A 27,821-nucleotide genomic window follows, 5' to 3' on the forward strand; every position below is an offset into this window, starting at 1 on the left:
AAATAGAAGGTTCCAAGAGGAGCTAAAACTTTTAACCATCCAAAGAACCGTTGAGAAACCGGCAGTTTGGTATAAACAATTAGCACCAATGAGAACTCTTGCGTATAAAATGGAGTCATGAGATAACTGACGTTTGGGAGAAAGACTAGACCTGACGCTCTGATTCGTTCCTGGTTAACTTCAATAATTTCCCGTCTCTCCATTTCCACCTCCACCACCTCACCTCACCGACTGCTCCAAAGACTCCTAACAAAGATACTACACTGAGCAGAAGCCACCCAGAACTCCTGCTGAAGTTCTCAGAGTCCTCTCACCGTTACAGTTCCACACTCGCTCCTCGTGGTGTTCAGGCGTAGGCCTGGAGCACAGAATAAACACTAAGATTCATCGCATGTTTGTGGTGACTTTCCCTGTTTCCTGTTTCGCAGTAAGAACGACGATGGCCACGGCGAAGTACACGGTGGTTGGAGAGATGTTGCGTTATGTGATTCCCACCCACATGCACTGCTCCATCGGGTGCGGAGGCCGAGCCTGCAAGTACGAAGACGCGTCACGCTGGAGTGAAGATCAACAGGCCATCAGAGGCATCTACTCCTCCTGGTACCCGAAAAGAACCACGGTGCATTTTATATAACCGTGAAATAAAAGATCACGGCGTGTGGAACGGGCCATTCTGAAGCGATGAAGCCTACGTTCGAGTTCCGTTATGAAACACTCCCTTTATTAAAACTACATTACGGGTCAAAAGAATTCAGAGTAGAGCTCTGACGGACATTCAGTGCTTTTATCACGATCTCAGTAAACTGTACATTTATCAAATCAGCAAACGTTTACTAACATTCAATCATTCACTCGTTTTCTCTGTTGGATCGGTGTGCATCAGGAGCTTATCCTGGGAACACTGGCTCCAAAAAGTGCGAATACACCCTGGACGGAACGTCAGTCCGTTCACACACTCATTCCAGACCTTCCGACGTTCACGGATTTGCGTATGAGTACGCTGTTACGAGTACTCATGCAAAAATACTCCAAAAGAGTGTCCAAAATCTTCCTTTTTTCCCCCACAATACAAACATCGTCGATGTATGAATCTGGAATGATTGACAGTCCCATAGTCGTTTTGAACTCTCTGATATTAACTGATCCCCTGGAAGCCCCGCCCCCTTTCCCCCCATCTCACATCAGTGAGGTTTCAGCCTGTCCACTTCGCTAACATTAGACACATGCGGTGTACAGCTAATCAGATCGCGAACAATTGATCGTGAAACGGCGAGATAACGTGGGTGACGTCGGAATAACGAGACCGGTGTCTGTGGTGAAGAATGACAGTGACGTGCGTTACGAACGTCCGTTAATTTACCGTTTTAGTGAGTCGGATGATGTGCTGAGTGAACAGCGCACAGTGATGATCGCTTCAGAATGGAACGCAGCCATTGCTCGTGAATATCTCAAGACTGAAATGTTGATGAGCTCGTGAGGTTAAGTTACGTCGGAAAGTCGACGTTTTTTTTTTTACCAGATTCTCACATGTTTAGGATCACAGACGATTTACTCGCCATGGCACGGCCTTCTACCGAAATAATGGAAAGGTACAACATCATCGAGCAATTCCAAAGGTAACCAAAGGCTTCAGATGTCCAACTCTTCCGTTCTTCACCTTGCTCGCTCAGGTGTAGTCTTGTTAACTCGGTGCCTGTCCTCGTTAAGGTGTGGGTTGAGGACGGTCATTAACCTGCAGCGACCTGGTGAACACGCCGACTGTGGGAACCCGCTAGAGCCGGACAGCGGCTTCACCTACCGGCCCGAGACCTTCATGGAGGCTGGCAGTGAGTGATGAACCAATAAACCGTCATTTATATCAAACTGACGTCACATAGTGTACGAGCCTGATAGAGCGGTGAGTTTCACAAATGAAAGTGTTCACGCGCGGCTAAGATGGAGAACTCATACGGACTAATGTCTTACAAATTCTGTAATAGATTATCTTCTGCTTTTCAGTAAGCTGCTTTTAGGAAACCTGGAATATTTGATAATAAGTCACGAGTCCTGGATTCCAGGGGATTCCTGTTATAATCCGAATTTATACCCATTTCCTCAACATCCAACTAGTCTCTCTTGTAGTTTGTCTCTTGTGGGCGTGGCTGAATAAATGAAGAAGTTCTTCAGCCAGATTCTATGTTTCTTTCTTTCTTTCTTTCACTTTTATAAATAATAGCAATTCTTCATGAAGTTTGCCAATAAGGTTGAAAAGCAGGCACAGGGTGTAGAGAATATGGGTTTGTTTGGGGTTTTTGGGAATGGGGCTGTGTGTGGAAACACACCTGGAGGAAAGCGCTATCCGCCCTCTTCCTCATACATGAGCTTGTAGACACCCACGATTGGCTAGTGTCACTGTGATTGACAGGAGAGTACGAGGAGTAGGTTCGGAGAGTGGGGTTTGGAGGAATGTATTTATTTGAGATGGTGGTTTTGGGGGTATTGATGGTTCAAGTGGCTTTCTAGCAGTCCGAGCGTGAGGACTGAGGTTCCACTGCCCTCATATGGAAGCACATGTTCTTCATGACGTGCAGTAACATGGTGTTCGAATGACATGGCTCTGGTGTTTCAGTTTATTTTTACAACTTTGGATGGAACGACTACGGCGTGGCCTCCCTCACTGCAATCCTGGACATGGTGAAGGTCATGTGCTTCTCCATGCAAGAGGGGAAGATCGCCGTTCACTGTCACGCCGGACTCGGGAGAACAGGTACCTTACGATTCTTACCCATTCGTGCGATTTTCATCGGAATATTTTAATCAAGGTGACCGGTCCCACAGGTGTCTTACTCGCCTGCTTCTTGGTGTTCACTTCACGCATGACCGCCAACCAGGCCGTCCTGTTGGTGCGATCCAAACGACCGAACTCCATCCAGACCAGAGGGCAGCTGGCGTGTGTTCGGAACTTCGCAAAGTTCTTGATTCCGCTGAGGAATGTGTTTGCCCACGCCGATCCGAGGGCCAATCCCGTCACGCTATCCCAGTTCCTGATCCGTCAGAAGCACATCCTGCACGGAGACGAAGCTCGGCAGCTGAGACACATACCAAAGCTCGTGCCACTCATCTGCAGGCTCTTGTTGGACATCGCGGAGAACCGGCAGGTCATCGAGGAGGACGTTCTAGAGGTTCCAGACGTGATGTCTGATGACGAGAGCTCGGTTTGCTTTAATGCCAGATCAGAACCTCAGATCAGCAGCCACATCATGATGGGAGGGGTTAATTTCAATCTGCCTCGACTTCCTGGTCCATTCGCGACTCCTAAGCACAGATCCCAGCTGCCTCTTCAGTACGCTCACAAGAACCTCTGCTACAGCGACTCGGATCTGCTCAGGCACTGTGATACGCTAAACGTCTCAGGAAACCACCTTCCCGTTTTAGCTAATTCAGGAAGGAGGTCTGTGTCTCAAATCAACATTTCCCATAACTGCCCTGATGCCCCCCATGGCACTCTGAGAGATTTATCAGCCTACGGTTCCTGCAGCAGCCTCTGGGAACTAAAGGCACGAGTGGAACAGGAGGAGGGAAGTTCTCTCCTGAACACTCGGCGCCAGTCGGTTCTGCAGCGCAGCCGATCGCTCGGCGTCCACAAACGAACGGAGAAGAAGAGGAGCTTCTTGAAGGTGCTGGTGTGGAAGAACGATCATGAAGGGAATACAAGGAACCATAAAGGAGGTGATGATGATGATGATGATGAGGAGGAGGAGGAGGAGGAGGAGGAGGAGGATGTTCAGTCACCAGAGGTGCCGTTCCTCACCATCCAATCAGAGCTGACTCTGGAGGCTCGGCGTCTGCTGGTGGCTCAGTCACTCGCTCTGGACCTCAACCACGATGGAAAAGAGGAGCACGTCCACAAAGTGAGCAGCTGGAAGGTGAACACACACCTCACTGCATTATAGACTTCCTTTCCTTCTTTCCTTCCTTCTTTCTTTCCTTCTTCCTTTCCTTCTTTCCTTCTTCCTTTCCTTCTTTCCTTCTTCCCTTCTTTCTTTCCTTCTTTCCTTCTTCCTTTCCTTCTTTCCTTCCTTTCCTTCTTTCCTTCTTTCCTTCTTTCTTTCCTTCTTTCTTTCTTTCTTTCTTTCCTTCTTCCTTTCCTTCTTTCTTTCCTTCTTCCTTTCCTTCTTTCCTTCTTCCTTTCCTTCTTTCCTTCTTTCTTTCCTTCTTCCTTTCCTTCTTTCCTTCTTTCTTTCTTTCCTTCTTTCCTTCCTTCTTTCTTTCCTTCTTTCCTTCTTTCTTTCTTTCTTTCCTTCTTTCTTTCCTTCTTTCTTTCCTTCTTTCTTTCCTTCTTTCCTTCTTTCTTTCCTTATTTATTTCCTTCTTTCTTTCCTTCTTTCTTCCCTTCTTTCTTTCTTTCTCAATTTTTTTTCTAGATTTCCTTCAGATGTTCCTCCAGTTTGTGATATTTTTCCTATATTTATTTGCAACTTTTTCTTTCTTTCTTTCTCAATTTTTTTTCTAGATTTCTCTCAGACCTTCAACCAATTTATGACATTTTTAAATTTGAACTTTTCCTTTTCCTTTGATATTTTTCCCCAGTTACATTCTTTCTCAAGTGTTTCTATATTTCTTTCAGATGTTCCTCCAATTGGTGATTTTTTTTCTTTATCTATTTGCAACTTTTTCTTTCTTTCTTTCTCTCTCAATTTTTTTCTAGATTTCTCTCAGATATTCATCCAATTTGTGACATTATTAAAATATATTTATTTATAACTTTTTCCTTTCTTTTGATCTTTTTCCCTTATAACTTTCTTTCTTTCTTATTTTTGTTTATTTTGTGACTTTTTTAAAACTTATTTTTACCTATTACATTTCTTGCTGTATGTAATGCTCTGTTTTCTTTTTTTTTTTTTTGTAACTTTATACATTTTTGTGGATTTCTTTCTGACTTTTGCCCATTTCGTGGCATTTTTGTATATTCATTTTCGCTTGCATCTTCTTTCTTTCTTTCGGGCATTTTTTTTCTTTTTTTAATTTCTTCCTATATTAACTTTCCATCCTTGGTTTGAAACTTTCTTGTTTTTTCTCTTTACGCTTCTTTCTAAGTGACTTTCTATTTTTTGTGACCGTCTGTGTGTCTTTATTTCTTTCCGACATTTTTCCGATATTTCTTTGTGACGTCCTTCTTTTTTTTTTGTGACTTACTTCTTCTATATTTCTTGCTGGTTTCTTTCTTTGTGCAACGTTTACCCCGGTAGAGTAGAAGTGCTGAACAGAAGCACATAAGAGAGAGGAGATTATAGAATGAAAGCACAGCGCCGTGGTGTGGAGTGTGTATGAAGCTCAGAGATGGCGTGTGTCCCTGCAGGTGGACCTGAACTCTCAGGGAGGATTTGAGCGTCTGTGTTTGGAGAGGGATCCGTTCGTCCTGACGGGAATCCTGTGGTCCTGGTTAGAGCAGCTAAAGGAACCCGTTCTCTCCATTACAGACGTTCAGACGCTGAAACAACAAAACACAGAGATAACGGGCGTCCTAAATTCACTCCAGCGGGTAGGAACCCTCTCACTGTCACTGCACACGTACTGGAATTAGACAGTCAATAAAAGGAGTCATATTTTGTAAATCTGAATATAATATTCCTCTGCTTTATTTATTGATTTATTTATTTATTTTTACACATGTTTACATGTTGAAGTTGAAATGAAATAAACAGCTGTATGACCTGGAGTGCAGCACGAAACATTCATCCAGATCTTGCGCATTAAATTCAGATTCTATAAGAATTGCTCCCTGAGAGCTTTTTCTGAACTGCTTTCATGAACGGAGTTTAATTCCGAATTGAAAATGGTTTTGTGCCAGCAACACTTTCATTGATTATATATAACGATTATTTAAAAAAAAAAAAAAAAAAAAAAAACATCATTTCTAATTGAATCCAGTCTAAAAATGTTAGTTAGTTATTAGTTGTAAAAAATTAGTTAGTTATTTAATTAAATTCCACTTTAAAGCTTTATGTAGAACGTAACAAAATAAATAAATAAATAAATAAATAAATAAATAAATAAATAATCCAAATCCTTGTGAAAGATATCATAACATAAATGCCATAAAATCAAAGCAAGCGAGAAAAAGAAAAAAAAGAAATAACGACACAAAGAAAGAAAGACAATAACAAAGAAAGAAAGTCACAAGGAATTTAGAAATAAAGAAGATAAGAAGTAAAGAAAGAAAGGAAAAAGCAAGAAAGAAAGAATGTGACGAGGAAAGGAAAAAGGAAACGAAATAAAGAAAGAAAGAAAGAAAGAATAAGAAGAGTGTAAATGATGTTCGCTAGCCCTTACCGTTTGGTGAATTTTATGCTCATGTGCACATTTTTGAAAGAATCCTGCTCTTTCAGTGTGGATGTGATCGAGTTTTTCTTGCAGGCCTCGAGAGAAACGCTGCTGTGTGTGTTAGACTGTTTCGCTCGTCTGCTGGTGATGCCTGAGGAGGTGGAGGAAGCGTTTGTGGAGCGGATAATAAAGGCGTTTACACGGGTGTGTGTTATTATTCTGGAGTGTGCATAACATTTGCAATATATTCGTATTATGTTCATTAGGGCTCCAAGAAGCTCCATCAGTGACCGACTCTTGTGGAAACAGTCCACCAGGGGGCGCTTTAACAAATACACGTGTTCCACTGTATGTTTTGTTACACTTTCTCTAGGACATCATTTCCTAAAATGGAATGGAATAATAAAAAGCAGGGATGGGAGGTCATGCAGATGAGCGATTATTACAATATTAGCTTCCGTTACGTGAATTTCATCGTCTACAGTCCGTTCTGCTCATGTTAATTACGTGGAGGTGGAAAAGGGAAGCTCTTTGGCCAAAATTATGCAGTCATTGTGATTTGGTGTCCATTTACAAAAAGTGCTTGGACCACGGTGATCGCTGCCTGTGGCTTTATTTTTATATTTTTATATTTTTATATTTATTTCTTGTGTTAAATGATACGTCAGTCCCAGCGAAGAGGGTGTGGCCTCTGTTTTAGTCAGTCACAGTGAAGGAGGCGTGTTCTCTGTGCCTGTCATTCTCAGTGAAGGGGGCGTGGTCTCTCTATCTGTGAGTCTCAGTGAAGAGGGTGTGGCCTCTGTTTTAGTCATTCTCAGTGAAGGGTGCCTGGTCCCTTTATCTGTCAGTCTCAGTTAAGGAGGTGTGGCCTCTGTTTTATTCAGTCACAGTGAAGAAGGCATGGCCTCTGTGCCTGTCATTCTTAGTGAAAAGGGCGTGGCTTCTGTTATTGTCTCATTGAAAGACGCTACACCCCCCCCCCCCCCCCCCCACTGATGAAACATGTTTTGAAAGGTGTTGAAGTAGAAATAATTTTCACCCGTCTCAGAAAATGATCTACACACCTCTCAGCTGTACGTATATTTGATCTTCTTTACAGGTGGAGAACGCCGGCGATGGTCAGGACGTCTACGGGACGATGACGAGCGTCCTAAAGCGTGTTTTACGGGACCTGAGGAGGAATGCCATGGACGAGCACGACACACCGCAGTAGCAGCGGCAGCTATACACTGGGTTTTAATGATAAAATGAAATGTGTTCCATTACGAATAAACATTATTAACTTGTATAACCAGTGTGTATTATTTGTCTGATGTGCTGTCGGTTCCTCTCGGTCTCCAGACCTGGGTAAAGATCTCACATGCATGCATGCTCTAAAGATTTACACCTCCCAGAACTCTCCCTCGCCTTCAGTGTTTAATCTCACCTGGATGCTGGAGATCTGCGTGTAAGAGCTGCTGCTGTAATCATAAAGACTGTCGCGTTGCTCATCATTACTCTACTCGTACTGAACATCGGTACTCAGTACAGTGTGTCTTTACTCTTCCACACCTGTACACTGGAATGATTTATAATCGCACTATCCGGCGTCACCCAGAAGAGAACAGAGTCGAGGTTTCTTCCTCCTGTCGTCTCGGGGAGTTTTTTCACACCACCGTGTCCTCTGGGTTGTTCATTAAGGATCTGAATCTACATCTGGAGTTCTGAACAATGATTCTTTCAGTAGGAAACATCTGGAATTTAAATCGTTGTCTTTTAAGATGTCGGAAATTTTGAAGTTACAGCTTTACCTCTGACCGTTACACAGCGCTGACACTGGAGACTCCTTCCATACACGTTACATCAACACATTCCTCCTTACTTTAAGAAAACTTCACCACATCAATCATTTCTTTTAGTCGGTTTATTATCAGTGGAGAGTTGCTGTGTTACGGGTCCCTGTGAACGAGCCGCTACTATAGAAACGCTGACGTATCGGAACGAGCGCGTTAATATAAACCTGCGCGACTGTCAGAGCCGCGGTTCTGGACAACTAATCACCTGTGGTATAAAACATGTATGATGTGACGTTTGGTGAGGTTTTCTGTAAGTAGAAACGTCTTTATGTAACGTGTAGGGAAGGAGTCTCCAGTGTCAGCGCTGTGTGACAGTCAGAGGTGAAGCTGTGAGTTTATTGAGATGGGAACGCTTTAATTGTGTAGAGGTTTAATGAAAAGTAGACTTTATAGTGTACCATAAGTGCTTTCTGGCTGATGAATGACGATGAATGACAGATACAGGAAGTTTTGCTGAGTGTGACGAGGAGGAAATGTGAATTAGGGTGGAGTTTACTGCCAGCCTCTCGTGAGTGATGTGAGATGATGTGGGTGTTGCTTTCAATTTAGACGTCCTGCTTTAAAGTAAACAGTTTTGATCAGAAGGTTTCATTTTCACTACAACTACTCTCATCATCGTAAGTCGAGCAGGAGGGAAGTAAGTACTGCTGATATTCTCTCTCTCTCTCTCTCTCTCTCTCTCTCTGTCTCTCTCTCTCTCTCTCTCTCTGTCTCTCTCTCTCTCTCTCTGTCTCTCTCTGTCTCTCTCTCTCTCTCTCTCTCTCTGTCTCTCTCTCTGTCTCTCTCTGTCTCTCTCTCTGTCTCTCTCCCTCTCTCTGTCTCTGTCTGTCTCTCTCTCTCTCTCTCTGTCTGTCTGTCTCTCTCTCTCTCTCTCTGTCTCTCTCTCTCTCTCTGTCTCTCTCTCTCTCTCTGTCTGTCTGTCTCTCTCTCTCTCTCTCTGTCTCTGTCTGTCTCTCTCTCTCTCTGTCTCTCTCTCTCTCTCTCTCTCTGTCTCTGTCTGTCTCTCTCTCTCTCTCTCTCTGTCTCTCTCTCTCTCTCTCTCTCTCTCTCTCTCTCTCTCTCTCTCTCTCTCTCTCCTTCCTAATTTCCTGATTTCACTTGAGTGATTTGCTGTGTTGGGAGCGTATGATTCTGCACAGCCCAGTGCAGATGTAGAAAGGGATAACTGTAGGAATTCTTCAGCAGTCCCTTTGAGACGAACTCTTATGGTGATTAAATATAACTATAAACCTGCTGTGCTGTCAAAGAATGAACTTTTTACTTTCACTTCTTTGTTTGTGGTTATCAAGTCCCGGTTTATACGCCACCGTCAATCAGCTGCTCCGTGGGAATTCCCTAAAACACAAGATAAAAAGCTGACATACATAATGCTGATTACACCTCAGATACATCAATTAATCCTTAATAAAGTTATTTTTTTTACAGTAATGCTGTATTATTATATGTTATGAAACCTAAAACACAACTGGTATTTCTGACAGATTATCAAAAGTATAAAATATTAAATATTACAAAGAACTAAAAAAAAAACTGCCAGCAAAGTTTTTCCCAAAAAAAAAAAAAAAAAAAAAAAAAAAAGATGTGGTAAATACACATGAATATAATTGATTCTTAATTCCAATAAAACTTTATTTGACCAAAAATATCTCTGGAAGGGGTTTTTCCTTCTTCTTCCGACTTTTCTCGGGTGGGCGTGTCCAAACACCAGCTCAGGTTTAAATAAATTATTGTCATTTCACCATTTACAGTCTGCTCCAAAAGTATTGGAACAGCAAGGCCAGTTCTATTGTTTTTGCTATACACTGAAGACATTTGGGTTTGAGATCAAAAGATTTAGATCAAAATTTCAGCTTTTATTTCCTCATATTCACATCTAGATGTGTTAAAGAGCTTCGAACATGGCACCTTTTGTTCGAACCCACCCTTTTTTTTTTCAAGTGATGAAAAATATCGGAACACGTGACCGATAGGTGTTTCTTGTTACTCGAGTGTGGCCTATTAAATTAACTGTTTAAAGAATTAATAGTTCGGAATGTCTACTCTCGGTTTGAACCCTGGGTTTCACCTGTGAAGACTGCATTTGTTGTTAAAAAGGATAAACGAACATGAAGATCAGAGAGCTGTTTATGGGAGAAAAACAAGCTGTTCTTGAAGCTGAGAAAAGAGGGAGAATCAATCAGAGGCAGTGCAGAGGCACTGGGCATAGCGAGTACGACAATCCAGACTGTCCTGAAAAAGAAAGAAAGCACTGGCGATCTAAAAACCAAACATGGAACAGGTTAACCAAGGGAAACCCCAACAGCTGATAACTGAAACACTGTGAGAGCTGTGAATAAGAACCCCAAAACAACAGTTAGTGACATTCCCAACAACCTCCACAGGGCAGATTTCCAAGCCTGGAGAAGCTTCACAGAAGAAGAAACCAGCAGTTTGGTGTCAGTGAGTCGCAGGAGTGATGCAGTTACTGCGAGTAAAGGAAACGCAACCAAATATGACCTGTTATTTACTTCAAGACTGATCTGTTCCGATACTTTTGCTCTCATAAATATTGTGTGTTCTGATACGACAGGTTCCATGTTTTATGGTGTTTAACACGTCTACATGTAAACACCAGGAAATAAATAAAAGCTGAAATCCTAAACTCTCGTCTCATCTCCACCTTCTGATCTCAAACCCAGACGTCTTCGGTGTAGAGCACACGCTAATGAATTAGGCTTGCCGTTCCAATAGTTTTGGAGGGGACTGCTTATTTATATTTAATGACGTCACCCTTTTTTGCTTGTGGATTTTGTAATTTTGTTAATCACTCATCTTTTATACAGGATATTACAGGTCCGGCTTTAAAAAAAAAACTGAAACTCAAAACTCCCAAACAAATCTGTACGAGTAAAGAATAAGATCTGCAAATAATGATCTTACTTACTATTATTAAATTATCTCTTTTTTTTCTTTCTCCATTAAAGAGTTCTTGACATTTAAAGAACACACACAAATTCGAATTCGGAGTTCGATGGAGTAGGACGCGAAGTTGGAGGCTCCTGCTGATTTCGATTAAAATTGTAATTAATTAGCGCTTTTTGGTAATGTAATATATTTTGACTTATTCTACTTCGTTTCCTTATTTGCACTTTTAACTTTGTGGCACGTTAAGGTGTCTGGAAAGAACACGAAAACGGTGGTAGCATTCTGACACGACTGAGACCTAGTGTGCGCGCCGTGAGCGAGTCTCCTTCTCCCCTGAATCCGCGTCCCCGAGCGGTGACCCTGACTTCCCCGAGCGGTGACCCTGACTTCCCGAGCGGTGACCCTGACTTCCCCGAGCGGTGACCCTGACTTCCCGAGCGGTGACCCTGACTTCCCCGAGCGGTGACCCTGACTTCCCGAGCGGTGACCCTGACTTCCCGAGCGGTGACCCTGACTTCCCGAGCGGTGACCCTGACTTCCCCGAGCGGTGACCCTGACTTCCCCGAGCGGTGACCCTGACTTCCCCGAGCGGTGACCCTGACTTCGCCGAGCGGTGACCCTGACTTCCCCGAGCGGTGACCCTGACTTCCCGAGCGGTGACCCTGACTTCCCGAGAGGTGACCCTGAATCACATAAATATGAATCACATGTAAATGAATCACATGAAAATGAATCACATGAAAATGAATCACATGTAAATGAATCATATGAAAATGAATAAATAAATTAAATAATAAGTACACACACACACAGACAGAACATTTATTGGTACCTTTATGCCTCCGTATTTGTGATATCTCATGTCTGATTGCAGTTCAATGGCAGACGTGCGCCACAATCCCACCGACTGCCGCGTCGACATCGCAGGGTTTGATGATGATGATGATGATTACAGTGATGATGATGACGCTAAAGCTAACGTCATCTCACTGCCTGAAGTCACGTGTCTCTGCTGCTACGACGTGTTGCTGGATCCCACCACGCTGAGCTGCGGACACAGTTTCTGTCGTCATTGTCTGGCCATGTGGGTGCAGTCCTCCAGGAAGACCATGTGTCCGACCTGTCGCAGGATCTGGCACGGTTTCCCCAAAGTCAACATCTCATTCAGGTAAGAACGCTGTGTTCACACCACATGGAATTCTCTCAGTGTTTACAGTTCACTTCACTTTCTTCTGGTTAAACGACCACATGCACGTTTAGGAAAGTTCCGGAGCCATGAATTTCAACAAATCAAAATAGTCAACAAAACATGTGATAGTACTGCCTTCATCCCATCAACACATTACAATTTCACGACACTGATTTAGTGTTTTGTGGCTTTATTAAATAAAAAATAATAAGAAGTGCTGGATCAAGTGCTTTTCTATACACTGAGTATAATAATAATAATAATAATAATAATAATAATAATAATAATAATGAGTGTGGAAGCCGTTTTGTTAAATTAAACCAGTGATTAATGTGATAATTACTACTAGGACAGTTCATGCTGCAATATATTGGCGATACACTCCTATTAGATTTATTTTAAAGCTCACCATCTCATCATATTAGTCTTTATATTTCTCATTTTTAGATTGTCTTTTGTGTTTGTGTTAGTGAATTACACTGGACAGCACGGGAAAAGAAAGAGTTCCGATTTCACTCCACATTTTCGGTCCCTGATTTATTTTTTCAGGTTTAAAGGTGGTGGACTGGACCAGGGGTTCCCAAACTTTTCCAGGGCAAGGCCCCCCAAATGGCATTAACATTTGACCGAGGCCCCCGTTTTGCAAGATGTCTTTAAAACACATTAAAATACAGATTTCTGAATATATCCCCCCCTTTTTTATTAATAATTACATCTTACATCTTTACATCACATTACATTAGGAATTGATTGTGTGTGTGTGCGTGTGTGTGTGTGTGTGTGTGTGTGTGGTTGTCTAAGAGTGAGAATTTATTTTTCACACCAAATTGTAGAGGCCCCCGGGCGCCCCCTGGCGGCCCCCACTTTGAAAACCACTGGACTAGACGATATTGAAAAACCCGACTCGGACGCTTCTACTCTAGAAAATTCTGCTGATGTCAGAGGCTTAATGACAGCTATGAAACAAAATGCTTGGAAGCTGATATGAAGTGTGTGCTCTGTGCAGGGATTTGGTGGAGAAACATTTCCAGGCCGACGTGGCGAGAAGACGACAGAACATCATGGCCGACCCACGTGTTCTTCGGTCTCTGCAGGTGTTACAGCAAGCTGAGCGTGTGACTCGCTGTCGAGCCGCTCCGCCCCCTGTGCAGTGGTACCCCTGGCTGGGTCCCAGAGGATTCTTTTCTGGAGTGCTTATCACGCTCACCTTCGCTGCTGTGAGTTCCACTTTGTTCCTTTCATTTACACAGTGGCCTATAAATACATTTTATGAGGTGCTGAAATGTGCGTAAACAACGTTCACGTTAATCTGTTCATTTGAAGAAACGTGTTTACATGTACATTGATATTGTAGTTTTTGGTCCGCCAGTTTCTATTACACAGATAAATAACCTGGGTGTTTTATCTGTGAATTCTCATGCTCATGTAAAGAATTTGGGAGTGATGGGAGTTTTAAATTCGATGAACAAATCAATTCAGTGGTGAAGAGTGGCTTTTATCATCCATCCATCTTCTACACCGCTTATCCTACAGGGTCACGGGGAACCTGGAGCCTATCCCAGGGAGCATGGGGCACGAGGCGGGGTACACCCTGGACAGGGTGCCAGTCCATCGCAGGGCACAATCACATACACACTCACACACCCATTCATACACTACGGACACTTTAGACACGCCGATCAGACTACCATGCATGTCTTTGGACTGGGGGAGGAAACCGGAGTACCCGGAGGAAACCCCTGAGAACATGCAAACTCCGCACATCTCAGATCCATTGCGAAATTGAAAGTGTTTTTATCAGTAAAGGATTTTGGAGACAGTAATTCATGCTTTTATTTATTTGATTTATTCTAGGCTGGATTATTGTAACTCACTGTACCTTGGTGTGGCTCAGTCCTCTTTATCCCGCCTTCAATTGGTATAAAACGCTGCTGCCAGGCTTCTTACAGGAACTAGAAAGAGGGAACGTATTTCTCCTGTTCTGGCTTCACGTCACTGACCGCCGGTCGAATACCGTGTTAAGTGTAAGCTTTTATTGTATGTGTATAAGGGGTTAAACGACCAGGCTCCACAATACATTACAGATCTTCTTCTCCACCGGAAATGTTCTAGACCCTTAAGGCCTTCAAATAGGCCGATGCGGACCGTGCCAAGGTCTCGTTTGAAGTTAAAAGGTGATCGTGGCTTTTCTGTTGCAGCTCCACGCCTGTGGAATGATTCGCCAGTACACGTTCGGTTGTCTTCTGGCGTCGATCGTTTTAAAACCTCACTGAAGACATATCGTTTTTCTCTGGCATCTGGATCAGTGTAATCGTATGAATTTGTGTATTTTATTGTCTTATTTTGTTAGATTGTACAGCACTTCGGTCAGCAGTGGCTGTTTTATATGTGCTTTAGAAATAAAAGTGCCTTGCCTTACACAGTAGCTACAGCAACCTGAAACACTTTCTTTCTTTCATTTATTTACTTATTTATTTGTTTTTTAAAATGTATTTATTTTGTGTTTATTTATTTATTTGTTAGGGTTTGTGGGCCCATTTGTTTGTCACATTTCAAATCCACGTTTTGAGGCTTCATCACCGTCGATCCGTTTCAGACGTTTTGGGAACATTGCCAAGATGGCCGCCGAGTGGACAGACTTTACTCAAAGGGACTTTGATGCCGCTGAGCCTACAGAATGTTATTAGGGCAGAAAAGATATTTTTAGAAAAGAACAGCGAGGAAAAACATTCCCGTAGTGATCTATAGTCATCTTTACCTCAGTTCAGCAAATAATCAAGCATTTAGCTTAACTTACATTAACAACATGTCTATTATTATCTCTTCTCTCAAGGGTTCTCAAACTTTCCGCAGGCAGGGATCTCTTTAAAAACTGTCGAATAAATTCCACTGTATAGATTTATTTCACGAGGAAATTACTATTTAAATTTGTCAAATAACAGTTTGTCTGTTAGAGCTATAGAGTTTCCTATTCCTGAACTTTCCATCAATATACACACATTACATCTGAGGTGACTTTGGTGCTTGGACCCCTAAATATAGTAGCTTTGATAATGTGAGTTGTGATTTCCACCACTGGAACAAAAAATTTAAATCACTGACCTCCTGGCTATGGTTCATGAACCTCACTTGGAGACCTATTGTCTGATCAGTCATCGATGTCTGCTAGCAAGAGAACAAGATTTTTGGTAAGCAACGGTAAATGTGCAGAATTTGCTTCGGAGGACTTTGGTGGGCTTGATAGTTAAGGGTCGTGGTTGTTGTTGATCAGAAGGTCAGAGGTTCAAGCCCCAGTACTGCCAAGCTGCCATTGTTTGGGCCTTGAGCAAGTTGCTTAACGTTCTGAGCTGCAGGAGTGCTGTATCATGTCTGACCCAGCTTCCTGACAACCTGGGATATATGAAGAGAAGAAGCTCACTGTACTGTAGGTGACAAATAAAGGCTTCTCTTTCTATATAAACGCATTAAAATCTATTGAAACTGAAAACAAAGACTTGTGATTAGCTGGTTGAACTTGGACACACTCTTTCTTCCATTTCTCTGTAGTAGAAGAGTTCCAGTAAATTCTTACCAGGAAATGTTTGTGTGTTTTTCTGGAATGTGAAAATATCTGCCATGGTGGAAAAATTTCTGCATGTTTTTTTTTTTTTTTTTTACTAACCATGCAAGATAAGATGAATGTGATGATAACGTGTGTGTGTGTGTGTGTGTGTGTGAATGCTAGGTGGTGTTTCTGGTGTATCATTGGCGTGCAGGAGACATGAAGGTGGAGCGTTTGGTGAAGAAGCCGCTCGGAGCGTGGACGCCTGATGAGGTGGCCATGTGGATGGAGAACCTGGGGACGTGGACATCTCCTTACAGACACATCTTCTTCAAGGAGCAGGTCAATGGCAGGTAAATACAGGTGCTGCAGTAACCCTCCATGATGAGGTATCTATTTAGCTAAAGTAGCTAGTGAATGCTAGTGATGAACAACTGGGGGTTGTCATGGTAACATTATATTCCGGCTGATGTTACATGAATCACTGAGAAGTCGAGACTCTGACACTGAAATCCCACTCGACCTGCGATTAATGTGAGCTAGTCACTAGCATCTAGCTAATGTAAGGCTGTTAGGCATGGCAGGAAAGCATACAAGTGTTTTTGTGATTTGCATATTCATGTATATTCATACACCCTTGCATTTCTAATGAGGATAAATGTATAGAGGTGTTTCTAGACCATTTTAAGTTACCTGGGCTTTGAAAAACACAGTAAATATAAATGAATGAATGAATTTGGTGTGTGTGTGTGTGTGTGTGTGTGTGTGTGTGTGTGTGTGTAAGGTTGTTAAATGCACTAGGAGAACAGGATATGTTGAAGCCTCCATATGGAATAGAGAACGAGCTCCACAGACGTGCGTTGCTAAAAGAAGTTCGCCTTGTGCAGGAACTCGGCTTCAAGCGACCTCAAAATCTCTGGGAGTACAAGGTACACAACACACACACACACACACACACACACACAAACAAACAAACAGATTTAGCAGTGTTTCTGTATGAAAAGTGGTGTATTACGTATTACTTTATTTCTTCGGAAGATGAATGCTTACAGAACTTACCCTCCCGGTTATGGTGAAGTTTTCTGAAAGGAGAAATATAACATTTCCCCCATTCGGTCTTGCGAATTCTCACCCACTCACACCCTAATTCTCCCCATCACACGGCAGCTACCAACCGGGGAGGGCGGGGCTAGCACGTGTTTCCTCCGAGACGTGTGAAGCCAACCTCCGCATCTTTTTTAAAGTTCGTGCTGAGTCACAGGGCAGCGAGGCAGCGTAACACACTCCGAAGAAAAGCTCTATCTGCCCTCTTCTGTGTACGTGAGCTCACAGACATCAGTAATTGTCTAGTGTCAATTTGATTGACAGGGGAGAGTGAGTATGCCCCTCCCACCCAGACAGCACAGTCATTTTTGCTCTCTTGCCTCCCGGCCACGTTTCATCATCATCATCAGTTTTTCCATCTTGCGATCTTAAGACGATAGGACAGAACACTTTTCTCTTGTGCTACTAACTTGTTTCATGGACATTAAATGTAACTATAAATGGATAAATAATATGAGATTTTGTTCTTTAATGAATAAAAGAGTGCAGTTGTTGGCAAATTGCTATAGTACAAAAGGTCTTAGGACGTGATGATATAGGCATACAATCAACTTTGGCACTGTGACAGTAACTCCACTCAGTAATTTACTATAACACACACACACACACACACACACACACACACACACACACACACAGTGTTTATTTATTACATAATAACTCTTGTGTCTCTGTCCTCTCTGAAGGCAGTAAATGGAGGGAAGTCTTTAATTCTCCTTTTCACCATGACCGACTCTCCACGTCTCACCATCCTCTACATGTACTTCTTTGATTATTACGACTCGTTCCTGCCTTTCATTCATGTCAGCTGTCCATCAGCGCAGAAGAATAGTTCAGGAGACGACCTGCCCTTTATGAACCTGGTATGTGTTTGTGTGTGTGTGTGTGTGTGTGTGTGTTTCTTTGCTGTTCTTTAATCTCTCTCTCTCTCTCTCTCTCTCTCTCTCTCTGCGCCCCTCACCTCAGGACAGCCCTGATTGGAGACAGTGGTTGTCGTTTACGGTGCAGTTCTGCCTCCTGCCCTATCAGCTGATTTATGACTTCGCGTGGGATTGGCAGGATGTTCACTACTGGACATCACGCATCATCATGTGGCACTGTTTTACACTCACGTTGCGAGAAGGTCAAATACTGTGGCGTCTCCGAAGCCACATTCACCTCAGGTCAGAAAAAAAGTCTGAAGTTTGTTTCTTTAGTTTAGCACTGATGCTCACAAGGAACGTTTATATTCTCCAGTTTTGTTTAGTGTTTTCTTTATCATTTTGTTCCTTATTACAATGAAGGAACATCTGTATACATCTGTAAAACCCCAAGACACATTAAAATGTCTCTGCGGTGAGGTAGAGGATGTAGTGTTTTGTACAATGAGTTCATATTTTCCTCTCTCTCGCTCTCTCTCTCTCTCTCTCTGTGAATTCCAGGACGATTCGGACCATGTTCTTCTGCCATGTGTGTATCATAGGAGCGTTCTGTTTCACCGGGCTGCTTTTCTGGAACGTTCTGCATCAGTTTTTTTGGGATTGTTTGTTCTACTGGGCTCTTTACTTCCTCCCCTTAGGCAGTACAATCATGGTTCTGTGTCCCTTTATAAGAGAACTGTGTCCGAATTTATATAATCAACAATAGCACACGTGCACACACACACACACATACACATACACACACAGTATGGTGAATGAGCAGTGTTAAATTAACTTCTCCAGAAATTTATATTAGGAGAAATATTAAGATAAATGATTTGGACATTTACTGTCTTTAAAAGATCACGAGTTTAATATAATGCTTGTATTATGTATGATTTTCATCAGTTGATTACGTAATATACTTTCCAAAAAAGGGTTAGATTTTTAAGTTGGGGTTTTATTTCTTCTATTTATGAATGTCCTGTAAATTGTCTTACTACGAATAAAGATCGTGTTTATATATTTCTGTCGTGTTTATATGTTTCTGTAAAGCTGCTTCGAGACAATGTCTATTGTAAAAAGCGCTATACAAATAAAATTGAATTGAATTAAAGATAATGTGTATAAAGTTTTATTTTTACCCAGTCCTGACCGTGTTGTGCTGTCATTAAATCATAATATTTACAATGTGCCCCCAAAATACGAATGAGCAGTAGCGTCAATAAAACATTAAACTAAATTAAATAATTATATTTTTGACTTTACGATGGTAAAATTCGCATTTCCGGGGTTTTTGTGTCGCCCTGTGACGTCGGGACTTTAAACCCAATCATCGTGCTGCTTCTCAGTGAAACAAACCAATCATAAAGCAGGGGGCGGGATGTTTCGAGACTTGCGGTGTCATGATTGACTTATCAATTGTCAAATCAAGATGGCACGTTCCTTGCGAGTACGACCTGACAGCCAATCATAATGCAGGAGGCGGGATTCAAGTGGAATGCGGTTTAAACACACACACACACACACACAAACACACACACACACAGCTGAACTCGTCAACACAAACATGGCAACCGGAATGGAGCTCGCACCGTTCAGACAGTGGGGAGATTTTTTCCCCGGAGCGGATAGATTTGCTAAACCAGACATTAAAGATTTAACTAAATGGAACAACAGAGTGATAAGCAACCTGCTTTATTTCCAGACCAATTATTTTGCCGTGGTCATTGTGGTTTTCCTCCTTGTTGGGTACGTATGAAGCGAAGCTAAGCTAAGCTAAGCTAAGCTAATACAGGTTATGTCGTGTATTAGTATAGGAGTAGATTATTCACTCTGTGTGTGTTTTCTTTCATTAACAGTGTTGTATAAATCTAAATAAATGTGCCATCTCTCTGAGTCCATCCATGCAGTAAACAGCCCCATTTAATGTAATAATAATAATAATAAAAATAATAATGATGATAATAATAATATCCAGCATTAAAACTTCATTACTGTGGTTTAGAATTAAGACCTTTATTTATTTGTTATTGCAGTGATGTCAGAAGGAAGAAGAATAATATTTAGTCAATTTTAGATGCTTTAATGTGGCTTTGAGGACAGATTTTTTCACTGCATTGTCCTCATTAATACTGAATATACTTTATTTAATTGAGAGAAAGAGAGAGAGAGAGAGCAAAGTATTTATTAAGAGTTCAGAAAGAATGTCTTCAGAGCTCATTTCTGAAAATCCCACTGAGATGGTTATATTTTTTATGTGTCCAAGAATAGAAAGTTGTTGATATGTTGATATGGGGTTGTGTAATAATAGTGTGGTGTGTATGATGTCCAAGACCTCGAGAAATAGCGTCTGATCAGATCAGATCAGATCGACCAACACGTGTGTAAAGAGTCATTTATTCCTGAACTTGCTGTGTCCATTTACACTGCCAGCTAATTCAGATTGTTTGCTGATTTCTGATGCGGATCGGATATTGTTGCTGGAGTGTAAACACCTCAGATTGGGTATTTTTTCCCCCACGTCTAACCACAAGCCACGTTCAAATGAGGTTCTAGATCTGAATCATATCTGATATCTGGTCGTACCGGTTGGATCCACACGCTCACGTATGAAGTTACCGTCCATGTTACGGGACGCTTTTTTGGGTCCTAAAGATACTCATGTGGATCATGAAGGGACATCAGTGGCATCTAGAAGAAACAACCGGTCCAAAAAATAAAGAACCCCTGCGGGGTAGCTCGAGAACCCGGGCTCTATCCGAGAGCGAGGATACAGCCGGTCCCGTCTACACTACTAATAGGTTAAAGGGCAGAATGATGGACAAAAACAAAAAACAAATCAGATCTCAAAGCGTCAGAATTGTGCATCAAGACTGCAAAAAAATTCAGTCTTTGAAAATAAAAATATCTTAAAAATCTGGAAATTCAGCTTAACATTTTTCTTTATTAAACTGTTTTACAATAAATATGAGAAATAAACCTATTTGTAGATATTTTTTTTTGCTAAAATCAAGCTTGAAATTGTTTCACACCAAACCTTTGTGTGTTAGTGTTAGGAATGTGAGAAACACACACACACACACACACACACGCGCACGGTGAAGCATCAGGGTGAGGTTTATAAAGCCGAGTGTGTGATTAGTGCAGCTGTCAGGAATCACTGAGTCATGCCCGGATTTATATATAACTCACAAAGCGAGTCGGCTGTCAATAAGCAATGTTGGGTGCAAAAGTTTGTGCACCCTTAACACAAAGTGCAGGAGATTTCTCATTTATAAATGTCGTTTTTTTTAAGCGTGTTGTATTTTAGGGATGTTTGATTAACTGAGACGGCAAAAAATGTCAAGTTGTGGATGTTAATGTTGAAGTCAGACAATCAAAGTGATGCTTGTGCAAAAGTTTACACCCCCCCCCAGTGTTTCAAATGTTAAATGTTTGCATTAATTATGACTGGTGTCTGTGTGTGTGTGTTTTTGTTTTTTTTCTTTTTATTGATGTTCGCTGCAGGTTTATGAACCCTCTCGGCATGATCCTGGGTAGTGTCGTGGTGTCGTTGGTGTTCATGGGGTCGGTGTGGGCCGGAGAGAACAAGGCGGTGATCAAGAACTTTAAGAAGAACCATCCGTCGCTGTTCGTCATCGCCGTCCTGGGAGCCAGTTACTTCCTGCTGTCTCTGTGTGGCGGCGTGATGGTGTTCATCTTCGGCATCACTTTCCCACTGCTCTGTGAGTCGAAACACCTTCACCGTCATCTGTTCACGTGCAGCCTGAGGAGCCCGAGAGCAATCACACTCGCTGCGTTGTCTCACTAACATCCCTTTAAACTTCCTTGTTCAGTAGGAATGGGAAGAACGTCCAAATGCAGTGCAGTATTAGTACTAGTACATTATCCTTTTTGTAAATTTACTCAAACTCCGGTGTAAAATCTATAACGGAGATTTTTAACAGAGTGAGTATATATGCGTATAAAGATCTGCCGACTTTTAACTATTTTGCGTCGGAGCGTCGCATTTTAACGTCGGTGTACGCTGGTATGTGTAAGAGCAGGCTTCTTTCTTTTTTTTTTTTTACCCACAAATGGCCGATGAGCCAATCGACGCATGATTCTAGAATGACTGACGGTTGCGCAGGTGTTTTGAACTCGACTGTATTAACTGACCACCTGGAAGCCCCGCCTCCAACATTCAGATTTGTTCTGAATCTGCAATCAGGATGAATTATTACTGGATTAGTAGTAAGGTGAATTATTTTCGGGATCTGCAATCGGGATGAATTTGTTCAGGATTTGCAATTGGGGCACATTTTGTTTAGGAATTGTAGTCATGATGAATGTTTTTGGAATCTGCAGATTTGTTCCAGATTTGCTCTTGCGATTAAATTGTTCGTAATCTGTGACCGGGATGAATTTGTTCGGGTTGACAATCTGCACGTAAGCACATGTCTAGACTCTTCTAGCGTTGGTGATCATACTGTTCGTGTTCTTGTGTCCCGGCCACAAACCGTCTGAAATTCCACAACCGTGTTTTAATAGTCCGTTCTGTCACACCTGAAGGCGAGGCTGGAAAACAAAGTACTCAGGAGGGGACAGTTGTGTCTGCTGTCTTTAAATCTCTGTGGTGGTTGCTGTAGAGCTTCATGAGGATGACAGGCGTGGTCTTCAGTATAAACTCTGACAGTGAAGGATCGGAGAATCTGAGTCACTCGGAGAACGTGGTTCCTTAAATCCTGAGTATATTCTCAGTGAACACGTTCTGCAGGTCGCAGTGTGAAGAACAGCCGGATTTTGCCTTGTTTTTCTGCTTGTTGCTAAGCTGCGAAGCCGTGTTTCCTCCCCGCACCAGATCCATTTTTAGCGCTCGCCTGTTAAACTCGCTGCACAGATATTTGGCTCGGTTTAAACTGAAGCTCTCCATCGCTCCAGAGGCTTAAAATGTGCATGAAAACAATCAAATTGGTTTTAGAGCTTTGTGTACTAACACTTTAGTCTCCTAACATTATAGATATAAAACAGTTTACATGCAAAAATGTTTTGTTGCTATCATTTATGCTGAATTTGAACTTTTTTGGCTTAAATACTCTTTTATAGTGTGCATAAAAACAGATTTGGTGTGTTAGACTCTTTTTGTACGCTGTGGACACAAATATGCAGGCTATATCGAAAATAATAAATAAAAAAAAATAGCTTTGTAGATGATATTTATACGAAAATACTCCTCCATTTTGCATCCAATCAAATGCTCTATGACCGAATAAGCTCCGCCTCTTTATTGAAATTGTGGTTGTCAGTAGAGAGGCCTGACTTCTGCCTAAACTCAGCAATTTTTCCTTGTAAACTAATTTTATACGCAAAATATATAATATTTTAATTTTATATTATTAAACGGTGATCAGTTGTTTGTGTCTTACTCAGTGCTCAAGAAACGACTAAAAATGGCAGAGGAACGTCGTTACACCTTTTTATACTTTTATACCTTTCCCCTTGTTAAAATTTACATGAAAACTATGAATATGCACGAGTATGTAAATTAGACACACCTCCGTGTCCTCCTGTCATTCTATTTAGCTAGCTCAGAAATAAATAAATGTAAATATAAAAGACCAAAAAAACGGGTTTAGGAATTGTAATATCTCATTTGATGGCTGATGAACATCCACCATGAATTATTATTAAACTATTAAATTCATTTTTTTTAATTAAAAGTCTTTTTTTTTTCTTTTCATTCCGAGCTGCTGTAATTCCCGGATGGTTGATCGTCTTGACTTTTTGTCTTTCTCTCCGCAGTGATCCTGATCCACGCCTCGCTCCGTCTGCGCAGCATGAAGAACAAGCTGGAGAATAAGGTAGAAAGTGTGGGGCTGAAGAAGACTCCCATGGGTGTGATCTTGGACCTGCTGGATCAGCAGGAGGAGAAAATCAACAAGATCCAGGATTTCATCGAGAGCAAGCTGAAGGACTGAGCGACGGGACGGATCCGATCCGATCCGAACCTATCCGAGTTTCTCCTCCTGATCCGTTACTTATATAGCACTGTTACACCCAAATATTTCCGTCGCTTTCCTTCAGCAGCCATGATGTTTACGTTTAAATTCCTCCGAAGGTCCTGAAGGGCCGCAGCACTGACACCTTTTTCCTTTTCTAGCACAAACCTCTCCCCGATACGTGTGTTTCAGATTCGGAACGTGTTTCGGCGCTTCTGCTGAGGAAAACATGGCCGTCGCCTAAATGTGGGAAATCATAGACTTTATCAAACATCATTAAAAGCAATATTTTATTTAATGTAAACGTCTCTTTACAACCGTAGCATCGAACACCTCCTGTTTTCCTAATTCTCTATTTAGAAAAGGCGACGACTTCTTTCCTGCAGTGTTATGCACAAACCTCCACTTATGCTACAAAATATTACAATAAGCTATGAAATAAGCTTTTCTTTCATAAAAGTTATCATTCAGAATAAAAAAAATAAAAAACATTGCAACAAGCTTTTATTTAAAAAGAAAATCAAATACAAAAACAGCATTGGACTCGTTTTTCGCCAAAAAAAGTTTTAAAACATTTCAAAATAGCCTCCCCCCCCAAAAAAAAGGTCAAATTCCAAATATTAAAAATTCTAAATATTTAAAAACATTGTTACAAGCCCACAAAAATTAAAATACATCATTCCAAAATTCCCAAAGAAAAGTTTGAAACAGGGTTACTATGATTTTCCCCCAAAAGCTTAAAATAAAAAACCATTGTTTAGAAGTTTGTTTTCCAAAAAAAATCACAATTCAAAAATGTCAAAAATTCAGAAACATTAGTACAAGCTTTGTTTCTCAAAAAAGTTTGCCGCAAAAATTCCAAGTCATCGTTACGAGCATTTCCCCCAGACAAGCTGTAATTATGAAACTAAACAAAACTAAAATTATTACAAGTAAAAAAAGTTATAATTAAAAGTTTAAAATAATAAATAAAAAAGTTACACTTTAAAATAAGAAAAATCAACAGTATTGTTGCTTTTTTTTTGGTCAGTAAAAATGAAGGACCGCGAGTGATGCTTGCTGTTCGCTGTGGAGACGTCTAACCCGACTGCCTTTCTGTCTGGGAATTCCGACTTCATAATTTCATAGTCATCTTTATATTTATTGATTTTTTACTTTATTTTACATTGTGAGTAAACTAACTGCAGCATGAAGCCTGGATCATTAGCCTCGGGGTTTAACTTAAACGAGGTGAAACTCGGAACCCGGCAGTGACGCGGCTCTTCACGTCCCTCGACTCGTTTCGTGCGTCTCGTATTGGGATTGGATCAGATTTTAACCACATGCCTTTACGCGGAGAGTCAAATCCGTCTCTGATTGGTCCGATTGAAGTCTGATCAAGTGTTAATATGCGAGTGAGTTAATTACGCTCGATCACTAGTTTTCCACTCTTTGTGGTTATAAATAAATAAATAACTAAATAATTGCATGACGTTCTCATAAAACACCTTAACCTCCTTGAAGACGTGTGCGGCTCACGTGTGTCATGATGTAATGGATTGTGAGGAAGTTTCGCTTGTGACGTGGCTTCATGTCTCAGACCTGGGAATTGCGTTCACACCTACATGTTTATGCAGATTATTCCAATCCGGATTATCCCGAAATGTGTGTCGTGTCAAAACAAAACAAAACAACGGCCGAGTGTACACAGCATCTCGGATGTGTCGTGTATTCTGATCAGTTACGAAAGCTTTAATACGAATATTGCGTTTATTTTTTATTTTCATTGCTCGTATGTAGGTGTCTGTATCGTGAATTCGCACGGCAGGCTAACCGCTACTGTATATGCTAGTTTACCTTTCCTTTGTCTATGCACTTTTTATTAACTTTTTTTGAACATGTATATTCGTGTCATAGAGGCCCAGAATGAGAATAATGATGGAGAACAAAAATGAAAAAAAAAGCACTTTAGATTAAAAGATTGAAAAGTTTTTTTTTTTCTTTTCATTATTACACTAAATCTTAAATTTGCTTGTTGTGATGAATGTTACTGGTTTTTGGAGATGAGAAATAAAAAAGCTGCACATTTGCACACACTACATGTTAAAATGCACTCACAGTGGTATGTTGTGTAAAATTTAAATCGTCTATACTTGTCGGTTTACTTTTTCTTCATCTGGTGGACGCTTTATCCACAGCAAAGACAAATGCAATCCAATCATAAACGTTCTGCTCTTTTGGCAGTTTTGGGATTTGAACTCACAACCTTCTGGTCACTAGAGCAGAATTTAACCACTACTAATTTACAATATATATAGCTACCTAAGAGAAGGATCAGCAAAACCTCCAACAGCTCAAATGAATCGACTGAATCGAAAAAACTCAAATGAATCATAAAACTCAAACGAATAAAACAACTCAAATGAATCATAAAACTCAGACGAATAAAACAACTCAAATGAATCATATCCCATGCTTACAATCGAATCCGGAATTCTGTTGCATTTCATCGAATATTTCTTCGCGAGCTCAGTTCTCTAAACACATCACATTATCATAATCACTCATGAAAGTGTTAAACGATTCTCATGCTGACAGGCTGAATGTGTGAGGGGTTAAAAAAAAGACAAATTTCTTAGCTATGCAATGAATATATAACGACAGCTTTGCATATTCAAAAGAATTTCCCTTAATATCACTTTATTTCTCTAAATAAGGATTTTTTTTTTCCTTTACATCACATGCACTCTTAATGTTCCTCAAACCGAACTGCTTTTACAATCTATTGTCATATTTATTGTTTATAAAATCGTGCATCTATGCATTTAAAATGGACTGCGCCTCCTTTATAACCTTCATCTGTCTTCATTTTGTCGTTCGCAGACGCAGAGTTAATAAAAGTTAAATGGACTGAAATCTGTGCACTTTTGTGTGGAAGTTGTTTTCCCCCCCCTGTCAGATGTGCTGCGCTGCAGAGAGTCTATATTTCTCACTATTTCTTACAGGTGAATAGTTTCTTGCTGTGTCTGCGTGAGTTTCCTCCGGGTTCTCTGGTTTCCTCCCACCAGAAGGAGGTGTGCCCTGAGATAACAGTTAAGTCTAAAAAAAAAAACAGCAAAAGGTGCATAATTTATGCGAGTCAGCCCTCACCTAAATTAGTCTGTTCAAAGAGTCGAGACTTGCTGACAACTCATCACTACTAATCACCAACATTAGTGCGTAAAAGACAGTTTTGAGTGATTATAGTATCATCACCACTTTAATTAAGGCTTAGTTGGGAGGTTTCGTGTAAAATCTCGTGTGTGCAAACAGCTAAAATGAGCACCTTCTCCATTTTGGATCTTTTGCATAATGAGAGCTATTGGTCGATGACGCAAATTCCCATGTCGCAAATTAACGTTGATCTAAACTCTCCATAAAATATATTCACGCAAAATGTATTTGCACCAGAAGCCTATGAAACAGTAATTGACGAGATTAATAAAATTGCATTTGGAAAATTTCACAGACGAAAACAGACGCGTGATTACGTCGTGTGATTACGACGTGTGATTAGCCTAAAAACGTTAAGATTTACACGAGACATCATTCAAGTCAAGTTATACAGTATAGTCCCTGATTTAAATAAATAAATAAATCAAATGTAAGAGAAACGCTTTCATTTAGGCAAGACAAATATTAATAGCAGTGATCGTTTATGTGTTCGCTTTGCTAGGTTACATGCTTTACTGTGTCGTGTATCTTTCCTTTATAAGTTATTTAGGTTTTAAAACTGAAAAACAAAAAAAAAAATTGATGAAGTCTTCAGAACAGAAATAAATTCTGAACAACGTGTTTTTTTTTATTCGCTCAGTGAACAGTGCTGTCCTCATAGTCTTGGTAACTCTAACATCTCCTAAATTCCAAGACTTATATTTTGAAAAGTCACCATTTTGGGAATAAAAAAACCCCCAAAACATAAAGAGGAACCATTTCATAAATCCGAAATGGATGAATTATGATTTCTGAATGTTAGTCGACTGGAGGAATGTCACGTGATTCCTCATTGGCCAGTTTGGGCGCTACATGTGCGCATGCGCAGTGTGT

At 41.0% G+C, this 27,821-nt stretch overlaps 3 protein-coding genes across 8 annotated transcripts; all 3 read left to right on the forward strand.

Annotated features, from left to right (window-relative positions):
* The first annotated feature begins 380 nt into the window (after positions 1–380).
* ptpdc1b (protein tyrosine phosphatase domain containing 1b) lies at positions 381–7,682 on the forward strand. Its single transcript, XM_053643709.1, has 8 exons — positions 381–600; positions 1,536–1,616; positions 1,708–1,826; positions 2,609–2,746; positions 2,818–3,905; positions 5,339–5,521; positions 6,397–6,507; positions 7,403–7,682. The coding sequence occupies exons 1-8, from the start codon at positions 392–394 to the stop codon at positions 7,514–7,516; spliced, it is 2,043 nt and encodes a 680-aa protein (XP_053499684.1). The 5' UTR covers positions 381–391; the 3' UTR covers positions 7,517–7,682.
* A 236-nt stretch (positions 7,683–7,918) lies between these two features.
* On the forward strand, positions 7,919–19,171 carry LOC128619336 (bifunctional apoptosis regulator-like). 6 transcript variants are annotated; one of them, XM_053643472.1, is made up of 8 exons: positions 7,919–8,775; positions 11,917–12,210; positions 13,238–13,448; positions 15,956–16,125; positions 16,557–16,701; positions 17,563–17,739; positions 17,843–18,039; positions 18,298–19,171. In XM_053643472.1, the coding sequence occupies exons 2-8, from the start codon at positions 11,921–11,923 to the stop codon at positions 18,500–18,502; spliced, it is 1,395 nt and encodes a 464-aa protein (XP_053499447.1). In that variant the 5' UTR covers positions 7,919–8,775; positions 11,917–11,920; the 3' UTR covers positions 18,503–19,171. The 6 variants fall into 6 exon arrangements, 4 of the variants coding, with proteins under 4 accessions (XP_053499447.1, XP_053499448.1, XP_053499445.1 ...); XM_053643473.1 differs by lacking the exon at positions 7,919–8,775 and adding an exon at positions 11,144–11,197; XM_053643470.1 differs by lacking the exon at positions 7,919–8,775 and adding an exon at positions 11,146–11,218.
* A 125-nt stretch (positions 19,172–19,296) lies between these two features.
* On the forward strand, positions 19,297–25,726 carry arl6ip5b (ADP-ribosylation factor-like 6 interacting protein 5b). Its single transcript, XM_053643481.1, has 3 exons — positions 19,297–19,527; positions 21,286–21,503; positions 23,560–25,726. Exons 1-3 carry the CDS (start codon positions 19,346–19,348, stop codon positions 23,733–23,735), a joined length of 576 nt encoding a protein of 191 aa, XP_053499456.1. The 5' UTR covers positions 19,297–19,345; the 3' UTR covers positions 23,736–25,726.
* The last annotated feature ends 2,095 nt before the right edge of the window (positions 25,727–27,821 follow it).

Source organism: Ictalurus furcatus, chromosome 15 (assembly GCF_023375685.1).
Source record: "Ictalurus furcatus strain D&B chromosome 15, Billie_1.0, whole genome shotgun sequence".
NCBI classification, from domain to species: domain Eukaryota; kingdom Metazoa; phylum Chordata; class Actinopteri; order Siluriformes; family Ictaluridae; genus Ictalurus; species Ictalurus furcatus.